We start from the raw sequence: 14,872 nt of genomic DNA on the forward strand, positions 1-14,872 counted from the left end.
CCCCCCCGGATGAATGCAGTACTGAATTGATTAAGATTCTCAATGCAAACAGAAGATTACTACCACTTGAGTTATATAGTACGAGTATACTTCAACAATATTGTCACAACTAAATAGTGCAGTAATAAAAAGAATTTATGTGTCAACTTATAGATGATGGTGTTTTAAAGCAGGGGAAGTCCACCCTAAAAATAAGTATGTTTGAATGATATAAAATATAGATAAACAATAAGGTCAGTGACAGTGAATGTTGAAAAAGATTCTTGGTTACAGTATATAGAAGTCTTCATCATAAAAATCTAGTGGAAATAATTGGCAATAATAGTGTTTCTGATGGCTAAGCCGTTGTCTACAATGTGGTCGTCCCTGTCTGGTTCGTGTTCATGTTGTTCAATACCAAAGTCTACTTCATCAGGCTGCTTCAAATCTTTAGCCACATTGTGCAATACGGCGCATGCAGTGATGATCTTGCACGCTCTTCTGGGTGCCATTTGCATACCATTCAGTAAGCACCTGAATTTGTGCTTTAGTTGGCCGTTGACTTGTTCGATTCTCACTCTCGTTGTAGCATGTGCTCTGCAGAGTAAAGGAATTGAAGTATAACAAATTAAAAACAAAGAATTATTGGGAAGTCTATTAGACTATGAAAATACATGTACATCTAACTACAGTGCTATACATCTAACCTATACATTGTCAAAAGGAAGTAAGTCACATATATGAGTAATTTTCTTTTTTACCTGTAGCTCTTCTGGGCCAAATGGTATTCATGAACACTCATCCTGCTAATTAAGAGATGTGATTGGCAAATTGACATCATGGTATTGCTTTGATGTCTAAAATGGCATACATTCATTCACTTTCTTTTTTAATTGTAGATACAAATATGCATTGAAATGTTTCTTGTAGTACATACCTATTGTAAGCCTGTTCTGCAGGAGTCCTTGGATTTAGCACTGGTGTCATCAGGTATGGTCTTAAAGCGTAACCCGAATCTCCAAGAAGTAGACCATGCTGTTGTAGATCTTCAAAAGTCTGTCCAACTCTGCTGTTCTGTATAAAGGAAGAATCATTATAAGAATGAACATAATATGGTAGAATAGGTGCCCCTTGACCTTTGATATTTATTGCATTCTCTTGCATATACACATTTTGAAAAATTATTAAAAATTGTAAGATCTTAGCTTCACAATTATTTTGTAGCATTTGTAACAAACATTTGACATCAATTTCAATGTCAATATATGTTTTCATGGAGGCATTAAAAACAAAAGTGGGTTACATAGGAAATTTTAGAATCAAAATATTATGGATTTACCTGAAATATCCTGCTGTCGTGAGTGCTGCCTGGCCAGCGTGCCAAAATGTTTATGATCTTGTAATTGGTATCACAAATTATTTGGGTGTTGATGGAGTAATATCCTTTTCTGTTCATATAGACGTGCTCACCAGGGCCCAAGGGAGCTCCATTTAGTCTAATGTGTGTTCCGTCGACCACTCCTATGACCTGGGGAAAGCCTGATATGTTGAAGAAATCTACTTGGGCTCTGTTGACTTCTTCCATTGTCGTTGGAAACTTGATTATCTGAAGTGTGAATTGGAGATGCAGAAAGAAAACAAAAATCAATAATTCCATGTTGCAGATCTTCATATGTTATGTATACAATACAAGTCTAATTCATGTGCAAACTTTTGAAATGTAATTTGACGTATATTTTATTCATCGTCATTATATTTATACAGCTATGCTGAAATTCACCAGTATTTATTATTATAGACAGAAACGATGTTATATCAAGAAATGTAATCTTTATCACATTGTAAATTATATGAATAAATATTTATCTCCTACGAATACATTTAATATTCAGAGAATTGGACATGAACTTTCTTTCTTTCAATCAAGTGTTGAGAAAAGTATGTGAAATATCTGAAGAAGTTTGTGAAGTGATTAAAAAAAAAATTATGAGAGAGAGTGCAAGTTTTCTTTGGCTGTACTCGAATTCATGAACATATTCATAGTTATGCTATTAATGGTGATGCAACTAACTATTCCTATAACTATCTATTCTTAAAAACTGATCTCTTTTCTTTCTATACCCCTCGTCTCTCTCTTCCCGGGCCTCTATATAGCTCTCTCTCTCTCTCTCTCTTTTCTCCTGTTATTTATTATTTACTTATTAGTTTATGCTTCTCCGGGGAGAATCTTGTTTGAATCTACGTTCTTCCTCTTAATATAATCATGACAGTTGTGTTTTTTTTGTTTTTTTGGCTTTTCATCAATCATTATTATTATCATTTTCTTTATTATATATAGCAGTATTGTTTTACTTTATTTTTTTAAAACCATTTTGTTGTGAGTTTTTTTTTTTGTGACGGTAGTTTAATTATGTTGTATTTTTTACTGCTGTGTATGCGCATATAAATTTATCATTAAGTCTATTTGATATCTGTGCAAAAAGAGGAAATGATGAAATTGGAAATTGAAGACGTTAAAATATCTATCGATTGGCATATAGCATATAGCATATAGCATAATTGGCATATTGGCATATAGCTTTCCATACTCTGGGCTCAGCTGTTTCAATTTAGAGTACGTATTATGTGTGCATGCAACATTTGCCTCTGCCTCTGGTCATGTGAATGTGATGAGAGACTCCTCGTTTTGTGCATTAGAAAGGGTGCTGTTTTCGTCATGACAGTCATTCATCATGCAATCATCATTCAGTAAGAAATTTGTTTTGACATAGAGGGGTCTATATACCTATATGAAGGGTCATAGGTACACGATTCATACAATCAAGCTCGCATCATATCACGCCAATTTATGGGCGACTCTACACAAATCAATATACCTAGGACTACGTGCAAAATAGTAATTATACTAGCGCTAGCGCTAGCATCTAGCACTTGCACTCTCGCTAACTTGGGGAAGGAAGTTTGGATAAAGATGTCTTTATTATTATGAATTCTTTATTAGACGTAGCTATTATTTGATTATATGACCACTAATAAAATGATACTATAGGTCTACAGACTACTACACAGAGACTGCAGTGACAGTAGTAGACAGGCAGCTAGGCTCGGCCAACTAACCGACCGCGCCAGCGCTGCCCCAGCCTCCCGCCCGGCCGCCACAGTCGCGGGCTCTGTCCCATGGCAACCACTAAATTGTCAGACCGCTGCATAGACCTATGTCATGTCATTGCTTGGTCGTCTAAGATTAATTAAACATATAAATTTATCTGAAATAGGTCTTCCATGTGTTCATTATAAAATGCATAGTATTTTTAGTATATGCATGTCATGCATGACAAAAATAGAGTTATTTTTCATCCTCTTAGTCTTATTAATTTGCTGATTGAAAATTCAAAATACAAATTTTAGACAGACTGTATTTTCGTCTTCTCTTTGCTTTATTAAAGAAAAATGTATTGACTTACCTCATGTTTCAGTGTGCCGAGGGTCACTGACACACGGTGAATTACCCTGGATGCTGTTGAGCGGGTGATGCCATGAATCGTGGCCGTGGAATCAAGCACTGCCCCCGTTGCATAAAAATTCAAAGCTATGAAAACTTGCAGCTCTGGGGGAAGTGCCTGATTCCGTTGGGTGTCGTGCTGCAACAGGGGCCGAATCAAATTGATAACATGCATACAACCATCCCTAGTAAACCGGTACTTCCGGAAAATGTCACAATCCCCCAACTCCAACGGCTGGCTGCGATCTCTGAAGATCCGCTCCCTCCTCCTCGCCCTTTCATATCCACGACGCTGCAACACAGCCAGTATCGCAGCCATAGTTACGGTAGTGTTACCGCAAGCTCAGAGGGTAGCGGTAATGTTACCGCTGATCTTTATAGACTTACCGCTGATCTTTATAGACTTACCGCTCAAGTCCAGCGGTAAGTTTTTATGCAACGGATATTTACCGTTTATCTTAAAGTTACCGCTGCTTTTGAGACTTACCGCTCAAATGAGCACTTACCGCTACGGTAACTGTTTTATAATACGGGGGCCATGTGTGTGCTATAATAAAACCATTTTTGAATTCAATGATGTCAAATAGCGCACCATTATGTATATGTACAGTGGATAGGTGTGACCAAATGTCTCTCTCTCTCTCTCTCTCCCTCTCTTTCTCTCTCATACTTTATCTCACATTCTATGACTATTTTAGTAACTTGTTAAAGGCTTGTATAAAGGGTATTCTCCTCTCTTCCTTTTTTTCTTTACGGATAACTGATTTTTCTTAAAGAATCCAACTCAAATGCACTTCGAATGCCGTCGGAATTTTCAGATTGCCGCTCGAATGCGGCTCGAATGCAGTTGGAACGTCCCAACGAGAATGCAGGAATGTCCCGAATGCAAGTCGAATGCACTTCGAATGCCGTCGGAATCTTTAGATTGTCGCTCGAATACGACTCGAATGCAGTTTGAACGTCCCGACCAGAATGCAAGAATGTCCCGAATGCATCTCGGTTCCCGCCGGAAGCTGTTTCAATATTTTTGGTACTAAAAGAATCCAGCTCGAATGCACTTCGAATGCCGTCGGAATCTTTAGATCGTCGCTCGAATACGACTCGAATGCAGTTTGAACGTCCCAACCAGGATATTAAAATCGATGCATCCCGATTGCCGCCGGAAAAAGGTATACAAATATGAAATATAGAATATAAGGCAATGTTTCCTAGTCACTTTAACCAAAAAAAATGCGCGTTCGGATTTTTGTTGTTGTTTGGTGTGTACTGCAAGGTTCTGGGGACATCCAAATGATAAAAAAAATTGGCCCAGTCTTAGGAAACAAGCACTGTAGACAGAAAGATGTATACAAATATAAAATGTAAAGCTACACAAACATGTGGTATTATGTTACTTGTCATCTTTAGAATATGAAGGCATTTGAAGAGCCACCATTTTAAGGGGACATATTTCTCTGATGTTCTGCCTCACTTGCATAATAACAATGATAACTCTCACAAATTATCTTTCACCTCTCCCCAGAAGTCAACCTTCTCTTAAGCACGGCTGCTTTTACCTCCAATCTAGCATGTAAATGTCTTGGTATGCGGCTCGTATATGCACTTCGAATGCCGTCGGAATCTTTAGTTTGCCGCTCGAATGCGGCTCGAATAAATCTCGATTTCCGCCGGAATCTATTTCGATATTTTATGGTACTTAAAGAATCTAACTCGAATGCACTTCGAAAACCCTCGGAATCTTTAGATTGCCTCTCGAATGCGGCTCGAATAAAACTCGATTGCCGCTGGAATCTATTTCGAAATTTGTGGTACTTAATACATGAAGATATGGCATATTTATATTCAATACTGAACGAACGCCATGAAACTACTACCAACAACAACAACAACAACAACACCATCTTCCTTTTCTGCCTCTTTCTATTTCTCCAATCTCCAACCCTCCCTATATATTCTGTACACTTTTTGTTTTCTCTCTCTCTCTCTCTCTTTCCCTCATATCTATGTTCGTGCATCAATTCTTGCTGTCCTCCGCTTTTTCTCTTTGCCTCCACCCCTCTCCTGCTTCTGTAAATGTATTCTCTCTCCCTCTCTCTCTCTCTCTCTCTCTCTGTCTCCCTCCCTCTCTCTTTCTTTCCTCCTCCCTACACCTCTCTCTGTGTCTCCCTCCCTACCTCTCTCTCTGTCTGTCTCCCTCCCTACCCCCCTCTCTCCTCTCTCTCCTCTCTCTCCTCTCTCTCTCTCTCTCTCTCTCTGTTCAACCCTTACGTACATCATTGGATACTCACATGCATACATGGTGGATGCGCGTTTGCGTGCGTGTGTGTGTGTGCGTGTGTGTGTGTGTGTGTGTTTATTTCTATCAAAGATTGATTTTTATTGTTTGGAATCAATAAACAAAACTATTGGAGAACAAAAGTGTGTGTGCGTGTGTGTTTGTGTGTGTGTGCGTGTGTGTGTGGTTGTGTGCGGGTGTATGTTATAACACACCCGCACCCGCACACGACCCCATCGGCATAGGTAGGCGTATACCCACACGAATCAATGTCATATCCTCCCGAGAAGAACATGAAGAATGTTAAACTTGTAATAAATAATAACGTGACATGTAAGAAAGAAATACAAATGAGCCACTTGAGTTTTTTTTTTTGTTTTTTTGCAAATATTTATTATCATGATCATATACATATCAATCACCTCTATTTAATTTCAACCTATTGAAAGATGTGATATATCCTTATAAGAAAAAAATGTTTAATGAATATGTAATGATGATTTTCGAATCATCAAAGATTTTACCGGGAATACTAATTTTTTCAAATGAGATTTAGTCATTGCAGTGTGAAGCAAATACACTACAATACACAATTGATAATGAATATTGACCAATTGTCGACTTGAGAAATTCGAAGGTCAATGGTTTAAATAATATCCTGTAAGTACACAGTTCTTCATTTCTGAAGCAAAGTAAAAACATGTAGTCGCTTACTTTATCAACAGATCAAAGAATTATGAACTAAAAACCGAGTGATGTAAATGTGCACTTGATTATCATCTATTCCGTTTTGTTTTACCCAGTTTTATAGAAGAAAAAGAACTACATAGAAGCCCTGTATCATCATAAAGGAAACTCATTGTTAAGATTGGTTGCCATTCGTTGTCGTAAATGGTAAAAGTCTAAAGTCGATGTCATTTGATGAGCAGCAGATCTCTATTCCAGCGTGGAATCTCATTCCTCTATATTTGGTTTGGGTTCGGAGGAGAAGGCCCGCTCTAAAAAGACAAAAGGCAAGATAATAGTTAAATTAATTTTGTTTGCATAGTTGCAAGTCTCTTCAAACGACTCATCTAGCTTCAGAAAGAATTTAAATACGTTTCGCATGTTGCTATTTCGTCTATCTGACTCTTAACATGACATTACATCTTTATAATCTGTGCATTTAAACTTAGTGATACTGTTTTTGACATGGCAACTGGAATATGTTCAATTGTTTGATGGATTGGTTTATGACTAATTGTCAAAATACATCAGACGGCAGTATAAAGGCAATCTATATTGAAACAGACTTTCTTTAACAGTCGATACATTTCGTTTAACCCTCATAAAAGTATTGAATTATTATTTAATACGTGTATTTGAGAAACTTCAAATGTTTAGCAATCATTTCCACGACAATATTTGTGAGTGCATACTTTTATTGAGAAAACATATTATGTGTTCAGTTAAAAACTTCATTACTCATACCCATAACCAAGTTTTAAGATTTGTGAAGTATGTAAAAATAGATTTGTCGCAATTTACGTCTTTTGAGCAAGTGACATAATTATTAAAGCTCACATTAAGGCTTTGAGGATTCCATTTTTTTACTCAGATTTTGCTCTCTTCCAAAGCAATTTAATGTTCTGAAGAGACTATCCTGTATGTCTATCAAAACACATAATTTATTTCATAGCACTATCTGTTAAAAATTTAAATTATTTCACTTGTCAGAACTTTGACGATTAAACCTTAAAGCTTATCTGCCATAGTTTACAGGAGGGATTAGAGCGCCCTGCAAGGTCACTGGACAGGTGGTTATCACATCAACTCAGCTCTCAGTTAACATAAGAAAAAGAGGATCATGGGGGACCAATGGTCACCGATTAGGCATTGTTTGTTATATAGAGGGCGCAAGTAGCTACAAGTAGTGCAGTGGGCCTTTAAACCCAACAATGTACCACCTATAATGTATTCCTAAAAATCAATAATTTCAGTCTTACCTGACACACGTCCTGGTAATCCCGGCAGCAATCACCATAACTCATGCAAGCAGCATCACAGAAGCAGGCTCCAGTGGGGTTCGTGCCACCACATGCACCCTCGCATGAATCTCCTGCAGAAACGACAACAACATTATTTCAATGATTATAATATTCGAGGTTTATTTACTAATTTATTTTATGCGTTTAATACAATGTTTCTAAGCTCGCAACGAAAATGTAATTATTCTGGTTACTATAGATTCAGGCTTTCCGAGAATCAAGCAATGTATGCACATGCTTTACTGCCCAGGGAGCACTCAAGCCGGGCACAATTATTTTACCATCGGTCACAATGCTGAGCATATGCTACAATGTCTTTCGCATCCCAGCGAGCGGGGACCAATTCATCACCTGGGTGAAGAGAATCCAAAATCCTTTGCTGAATGATATAAGTCCGTGTCGGGGATCAAACACACGACTATCGCATCTCCAGTCAAATTTAAACAATTCGACTACGAAGTGAGGTGTATGTGTGCGTGTGTGGAGGGGTGATATAATTCACATAATTTGTATCCCCTTCAAAATCGTTCCCCTTTTCAGGTTTTGCAGAAAAAGGTGTGATTATCTTCGACACTCCTACTTTCATAGGGTATAACCTTGCTGCATAACCAAATATATAAAAGAGGTGAATAATCTACTAACCTGTTGGAGGGGGTCCACTGGGAGGCGGCAGAGGGGCAGAGCTGTTACTTGGCGGTGGAGGAGGAGGGGCAGAACCGTTGTTTGGTGGAGGAGGAGGAGGGGCAGAACCGTTGTTTGGTGGAGGAGGAGGAGGGGCAGAACCGTTGTTAGGTGGAGGAGGAGGAGGGGCAGAACCGTTGTTAGGTGGAGGAGGAGGAGGGGAGGAACCGTTGTTAGGTGGAGGAGGAGGAGGTGAAGAACCGTTGTTTGGTGGAGGAGGAGGAGGGGAAGAACCGTTGATAGGTGGAGGAGGAGGAGGAGGTGAAGAACCGTTGTTTGGTGGAGGAGGAGGAGGGGCAGAACCGTTGTTTGGTGGAGGAGGGGGAGGGGCAGAACCGTTGTTTGGTGGAGGAGAGGGAGGTGAAGAACCGTTGTTTGGTGGTGGAGGAGGAGGGGAAGAACCGTTGTTTGGGTGTGAATGGTTACCGGATCCATTACCTGGGGGTGGGGTTGAAAAGTTAGAGGAAAAAAGCCCGCGCTTAACGATTCGGCCGGCACGTGAGTGGTTACCAGTGCCATTTCCAGGTCTTGGTGGAGGTGGGCCGGTGCCGTTGGTTGGGAGTGAGTGGTTACCGGTTCCATTACTGGATCTTGGTGGAGGTGGGCCGGTGCCGTTGCTTGGGAGTGAGTGGTTACCGGTTCCATTACCGGGTCTTGGTGGAGGAGGACCGGTGCCGTTGCTTGGGAGTGAGTGGTTACCGGTTCCATTACCGGATCTTGGTGGAGGTGGGCCGGTGTCGTTGCTTAGGAGTGAGTGGTTACCGGTTCCATTACCGGGTCTTGGTGGAGGTGGGCCGGTGCCGTTACTTGGGAGTGAGTGGTTACCGGTGCCATTTCCGGGTCTTGATGGAAGAGGGCCGGTGCCGTTGCTTGGGTGTGAGTGGTTACCGGGTCTGTTACCGCGCTTAACAATTCGGCCAGCACGTGAGTGGTTACCGGTGCCATTACCAGGTCTTGGTGGAGGTGGGCCGGTGCCGTTGCTTGGGAGTGAGTGGTTACCGGTTCCATTACCGGATCTTTGTGGAGGTGGGCCGGTGCCGTTGGTCGGGAGCGAGTGGTTACCGGTTCCATTACCGGGTCTTGGTGGAGGTGGGCCGGTGCCGTTACTTGGGAGTGAGTGGTTACCGGTGCCATTACCGGGTCTTGGTGGAGGAGGGCCGGTGCCGTTGCTTGGGAGTGAGTGGTTACCGGTGCCATTACCAGGTCTTGGTGGAGGTGGGCCGGTGCCATTACCTGGTCGCGGTGGAGGTGGGCCTGTACCGTTTCCTGGTCTTGGTCTTGGTCTTGGTCTCTGTGGCCGATTGCCGTTTGCTATACGAATTTAACAGAAAAAATATGGACCATCTAAAAACAAATTTAAATACAGTCCTTTGTGAAATTGTAGTAAATGTACACGCCTCTAACTTGTCTCCTACAGACCTAAACTGTATACACTGAATGACCGCACAATAATCAGTGCCACTGATATCTTTTGAAAAATGCAATTTAAAATAAAGCGCTTACAAAATATCCAAAGTTCCTCGTACTGATGATTAAAATGTTTTCATACTTACGAGCCTGTGCGGCACAAACAGCAGCAAGGACCAGGATGACCAAGAGTCCGCTGAGAATGATTCGGCCTGCCATGATGAGATTGATGATTATCAGCTTGGAGTGGTCTTTGGTTGCTTGTGATCAGTAACTGGAAGAACACTGACTATGGCTTTCATGATGCCATCAGCCCTCTATTTATACATTTTCTACATTTAAATTCTCATATGGTAGGTCTTGATTTCAAGGCGCAGTGTTTATTAAACCACAGGTGTTCATAATTATGTACTTCTTTTTAGATCATGACATATTTACGCTACCGTCCCTTCTAACTTTTACTCGGTAATCGAGGCTTCTGCTCTTTGTCCATCTGTCCGTGTCCAGTTTGACTGTATGGCCTGATGGATTTTATTTCATTTATATTGGAGTGGTTTGTTTATTTATGAGCGAGCGTATATGCATTAGTTTCATTTTTTAGATTAAACAATAAACTTTTGAGAGGTCTTGAGTTGCAATGGCGCTGCGTGGGCGTTGTAAGCCAAGAAATGGGGGAGGGGTGCTGGCACCAGCGGATGGCACCGATCTTATTTGGCGGATGAAATGGCTACCAATTGAGTAGAGGGTGATGCTTGAAGTCCCAATCTCTCCCCCACCGTCTTTCTGTTTTTTATCTACTGAATTTCGATCAGGGGGCACGCCCTCTTTATTTTGTTTAATTATTTTTCTCTCTGATGATATAACGTTTCCTCACACCTCAAGTGATAAATATGTCCATATCCAATGCGAGACATTCGTGAAATTATTTACATTGATTTCGATTAGATAATAAGTATCCTCATTAATAGCAATATGGATAGAAGGGGTATATATCCCCCCCCCCCCCCCCCCCACACTCCGAGAACGGACGGACCCCATGCGTGTTACCAAAATGTCCGGTAAAGGGGTACTTTTCGTGCGACAAAGTCCGGCCCGAGAATTGTAAAAAAAAAAAAAAGGGGTGTATTAACTTTTCACCCGGAGATTTCTTTAAAAAGGGGGTGTTTTTTCTTTTTTTCTCTCATCTCTTTGGACTCCTGAGAAATTATTCTGAATTCAGGGGGGTACATTGAGCATTTTTCATGATTTAGGGGGGTCTCCAATGCAGGAAAAGCCCGCGAAAAGCCGAAAGGGGGGTTCGGAAATGTTGGCAACCCTCAGATAGGGGGTGCTTTCAAAAAGAGGGAACAAGCTGGCATATGCGTACCCAACATAACACTGAGTGGGGCGGGGGATATATTCGCACTTGAAAGGTAATGCTTTTAATAGGACTTTTCAGGCTTGTGCGCATTAATCACTGCAGGTATTATCATGTATATCAAATACGGCGACCATCCCCTTCATGTACAGGCACTTGTACAAACAATCACGTGCCCACAAGCACGTGTCACTGACACTTTAGTGTGTGTAACCATTTAGTTTGAAAGATAATCTTTCGCGGATCTACATATAACACCGCCTTGAAACTATCTGGTTAAAAAGCTTAAAGCTGAAGTTCAATTCTGGTATTGCGATTGCATTGTGAAAGAAACGGTGGAATCGATCAGAAAAGGTAAATCATCTATCATACAAGTATTGGTGTGTACTGCGAGGTTCTAGAATCATCAAAATCATAAGAAATTTGCCTAGTCTTGGTAAAGTTGCAAGCACTGTACACAGAAATATGTATATGGGACTACAAGAACATGTGTCATAAAAAAATCCGGCCCAAATTTCATGCTGTTACATGCCATATTTAGAATATTAAGGCACTTTGAAGAGCCATGCATTCAGGGAACATTTTTAATCTGATGTTCTTCCACACTTGCATAATAACAATGATAACACAAATTATTTTTCACCTCTTCCTAGAACTCAACCTTCTCTTTAAGTTAACAGGAATTGAGTCGCTCCAGTCGCACGATATGTTTACTATCCCAAAGTAGATTCAACTTTAATTTCACTTCTCTCTTTCTCCACGGCTTTCATGTATATCCTTTTTTTCCTTTTAATAATAATAATGGTGGCTTCTTTTATACCGCACATGTCCGTCACGTTGTGACGCTCCTGGCGCGATCATTACCCTGGCTTTAGCAAGGCAGCTAGCTACTGCGGCGCTCTAGCATTTCAAGGAATAATTCCTGCCAGGTACCCATTTACATCACCTAGGTTGAGTGTGGCAAATTTTGATCAATGTCTTGCCAAAGGACATTAGTGCCGCGGCGAGACTCGAACCGCGGACCTTAAGATCGACAGTCCCTCCCTCTGTGTATGTCTCCCTCCCTCTCTCACCCTCTGTGTCTGTCTCCCTCCCTACCTCTCTCTCTCTCTGTCTGTGTCTGTCTCCCTCCCTCTCTCTCCCACTGTGTCTGTCTCCCTCCCTACCTCTCTCTCTCTCTCTCTCCCTACCTCTCCCTGTGTCTGTCTACCTCCCTCTCTCTGTGTCTCCCTCTCTCTCTCTCTCTCTGTCTCCCTCTCTTTCTCTTTCTGTGTGTCTGTCTCCCTCCCTACCTCTCTCTCTGTCTGTCTCCCTCCCTACCTCTCTCTCTGTCTGTCTCCCTTCCTACCTCTCTCTGTGTCTGTCTCCCTCCCTCTCTCTCCCTCTGTGTATGTCTCCCTCCCTCTCTCACCCTCTGTGTCTGTCTCCCTCCCTACCTCTCTCTCTCTGTCTGTGTCTGTCTCCCTCCCTCTCTCTCCCACTGTGTCTGTCTCCCTCCCTACCTCTCTCTCTGTCTCCCTTCCTACCTCTCTCTGTGTTTGTCTCCCTCCCTCTCTCTCTGTCTCCCTTCCTACCTCTCCATGTGTCTGTCTCTCTCTCCCTCTCTCTCTGTCTCTCCCTCTCTCTCTCTCTCTCTCTCTCTCTGTCTGTCTTCCTCCCTACCTCTCTCTGTGTCTGTCTCCCTCCCTACCTCTCTCTGTCTCCCTCTCTCTCTCTCTCTCTCTCTCTCTCCCTACCTCTCTCTGTGTCTGTCCCTCCCTCTCTCTCTCTGTCTCCTTTCCTACCTCTCTCTCTCTGTCTCCCTTCCTACCTCTCCCTGTGTCTGTCTCCCTCTCTCTCTCTGTCTGTCTCCCTCCCTACCTCTCTTTGTGTCTGTCTCCCTCCCTCTCTCTCTCTCTGTCTCCCTCCCTACCTTTCTCTGTGTATGTCTCCCTCCCTACCTCTCTGTCTCCCTCCCTACCTCTCTCTCTCTCTCTCTCTCTGTATGTCTCCCTCCCTACCTCTCTCACTCCCATCCTACCTCTTTCTGTGTCTGTCCCCCTTCCTCTCTCTCTGTCTCCTTCCCTACCTCTCTCTCTCTCTCTCCCCCCTATCTCTCTCTCTCTCTCTCTCACTCTCTGTCTACCTATCTCTGTCTCCCTCCCTATCTCTCTCTGTGTCTGTCCCCCGCCCTACCTCTCTCTGTGTCTGTCTCCCTCCCTACCTCTCTCTCTCTGTATGTCTCCCTCCCTACCTCTCTCTCTCCCGCCCTACCTCTCTCTGTGTCTGTCTCCCTCCCTACCTCTCTGTCTCCCTCCCTACCTCTCTCTTTCTCTGTATGTCTCCCTCCCTACCTCTCTCTCTCTCCCGTCCTACCTCTCTCTGTGTCTGTCCCTCTCCCTCTCTCTCTCTGTCTCCTTCCCTACCTCTCTCTCTCTCTCCCTCCCTATCTCTCTCTCTCTCTCTCTCTCTCTCACTCTCTGTCTACCTATCTCTGTGTCTGTCTCCCTCCCTACCTCTCTCTGTGTCTGTCTCCCTCCCTACCTCTCTCTGCGTCTGTCTCCCTCCCTACCTCTCTCTGTGTATGTCTCCCTCCCTACCTCTCTCTGTGTCTGTCTCCCTCCCTACCCCTCTCTGTGTATGTCTCCCTCCCTCCCTCTCTCTCTGTCTGTCTCCCTCCCTACCTCTCGCTCTCTCTCTCTCTGTCTCCCTCCCTACCCCTCTCTGTGTATGTCTCCCTCCCTACCTCTCTCTCTCTCTCTCCCTCCTTATCTCTCTGTCTCCCTCCCTACCCCTCTCTGTGTATGTCTCCCTCCCTACCTCTCTCTCTATGTCTGTCTCCCTCCCTACCTCTCTCTCTGTCTGTCTCCCTCCCTACCTCTCTCTGTCTGTCTCCCTCCTTATCTCTCTGTCTCTCTCCCTACCCCTCTCTGTGTACGTCTCCCTCCCTACTTCTCTCTCTATGTCTGTCTCCCTCCCTACCTCTCTCTCTCTCTGTCTGTCTCCCTCCCTACCCCTCTCTCTCTCTCCCTCCCTACCTCTCTCTGTGTCTGTTTCTCTCCCTACCTCCCCCTCTCTCTGTCTCACTCCGTACCTCTCTCTACCTCTCTCTCTGTCTGTCTCCCTCCCTATCTCTCTTCACTCCCTCAGCTTGTCTGCACTGTCATAGTTACTTATTAGAATTCATGTACAAAATTGCAACAAACAGGACCATTGACACATAGAAATACAGCTTTATTCCATTATGATATACATGCTGTAATTACAATATGAATATGTACACATGAATATCATATTTCAATGACATCTATTAATGCTTACATATAATTTTTGCACGAAATACTGGTAATAGATGTGTACAATATTTACAAAGTATGAACATTTAGATCCATATAAATATCAATTAAAAAATGAGGCACATTCTTTGACAATCAGCAGTTTAAATTGACCAAGACAAAAAATAATAGGGTCTTAACTCTAGTGTGCAGAGCTTCTGAGGCTTTTCTACAATTTTACCAAGATACCTGATTTCATGTCATCAAAGAAAGCGTGAAATACAATGACAAAAATGTACAATAATTTCTTCTTTGTTTGTGCTTCAATATTTTGGTTTTCATCATACATTGCAGTGGTTGTATGTCTGTGTAATGCTAGTGGACAGGAAA

At 42.4% G+C, this 14,872-nt stretch overlaps 2 protein-coding genes across 2 annotated transcripts; both read right to left on the bottom strand.

Annotated features, from left to right (window-relative positions):
- Positions 1-164: 164 nt before the first annotated feature.
- Positions 165-1,531, bottom strand: LOC115925160 (putative nuclease HARBI1). Its single transcript, XM_030988486.1, has 3 exons — positions 1,319-1,531; positions 917-1,053; positions 165-576 (listed from the first exon to the last, which is right to left on the bottom strand). Exons 1-3 carry the CDS (start codon positions 1,433-1,435, stop codon positions 300-302), a joined length of 531 nt encoding a protein of 176 aa, XP_030844346.1. The 5' UTR covers positions 1,436-1,531; the 3' UTR covers positions 165-299.
- On the bottom strand, positions 1,471-4,017 carry LOC115925009. Its single transcript, XM_030988124.1, has 3 exons — positions 3,444-4,017; positions 1,541-1,585; positions 1,471-1,497 (listed from the first exon to the last, which is right to left on the bottom strand). The coding sequence occupies exons 1-3, from the start codon at positions 3,798-3,800 to the stop codon at positions 1,471-1,473; spliced, it is 429 nt and encodes a 142-aa protein (XP_030843984.1). The 5' UTR covers positions 3,801-4,017.
- Between the last annotated feature and the right edge of the window lie 10,855 nt (positions 4,018-14,872).

The sequence above is a fragment of the Strongylocentrotus purpuratus genome, unplaced genomic scaffold (assembly GCF_000002235.5).
Source record: "Strongylocentrotus purpuratus isolate Spur 01 unplaced genomic scaffold, Spur_5.0 spur5_scaffold_17, whole genome shotgun sequence".
In the NCBI taxonomy this organism is placed as follows: domain Eukaryota; kingdom Metazoa; phylum Echinodermata; class Echinoidea; order Camarodonta; family Strongylocentrotidae; genus Strongylocentrotus; species Strongylocentrotus purpuratus.

Coding starts and splice junctions, on each gene's coding strand:
- LOC115925009 (XM_030988124.1), bottom strand. CDS start 3,800: ATGGCTGCGATACTGGCTGTGTTGCAGCGTCGTGGATATGAAAGGGCG. Junction 1,586..3,443: donor TCGGCACACTGAAACATGAG/GTAAGTCAATAC, acceptor TTCACACTTCAG/ATAATCAAGTTTCCAACGAC. Junction 1,498..1,540: donor AAGAAGTCAACAGAGCCCAA/GTAGATTTCTTC, acceptor AGGTCATAGGAG/TGGTCGACGGAACACACATT.
- LOC115925160 (XM_030988486.1), bottom strand. CDS start 1,435: ATGAACAGAAAAGGATATTACTCCATCAACACCCAAATAATTTGTGAT. Junction 1,054..1,318: donor ACGACAGCAGGATATTTCAG/GTAAATCCATAA, acceptor TCCTTTATACAG/AACAGCAGAGTTGGACAGAC. Junction 577..916: donor GCAGAACAGGCTTACAATAG/GTATGTACTACA, acceptor TTTACTCTGCAG/AGCACATGCTACAACGAGAG.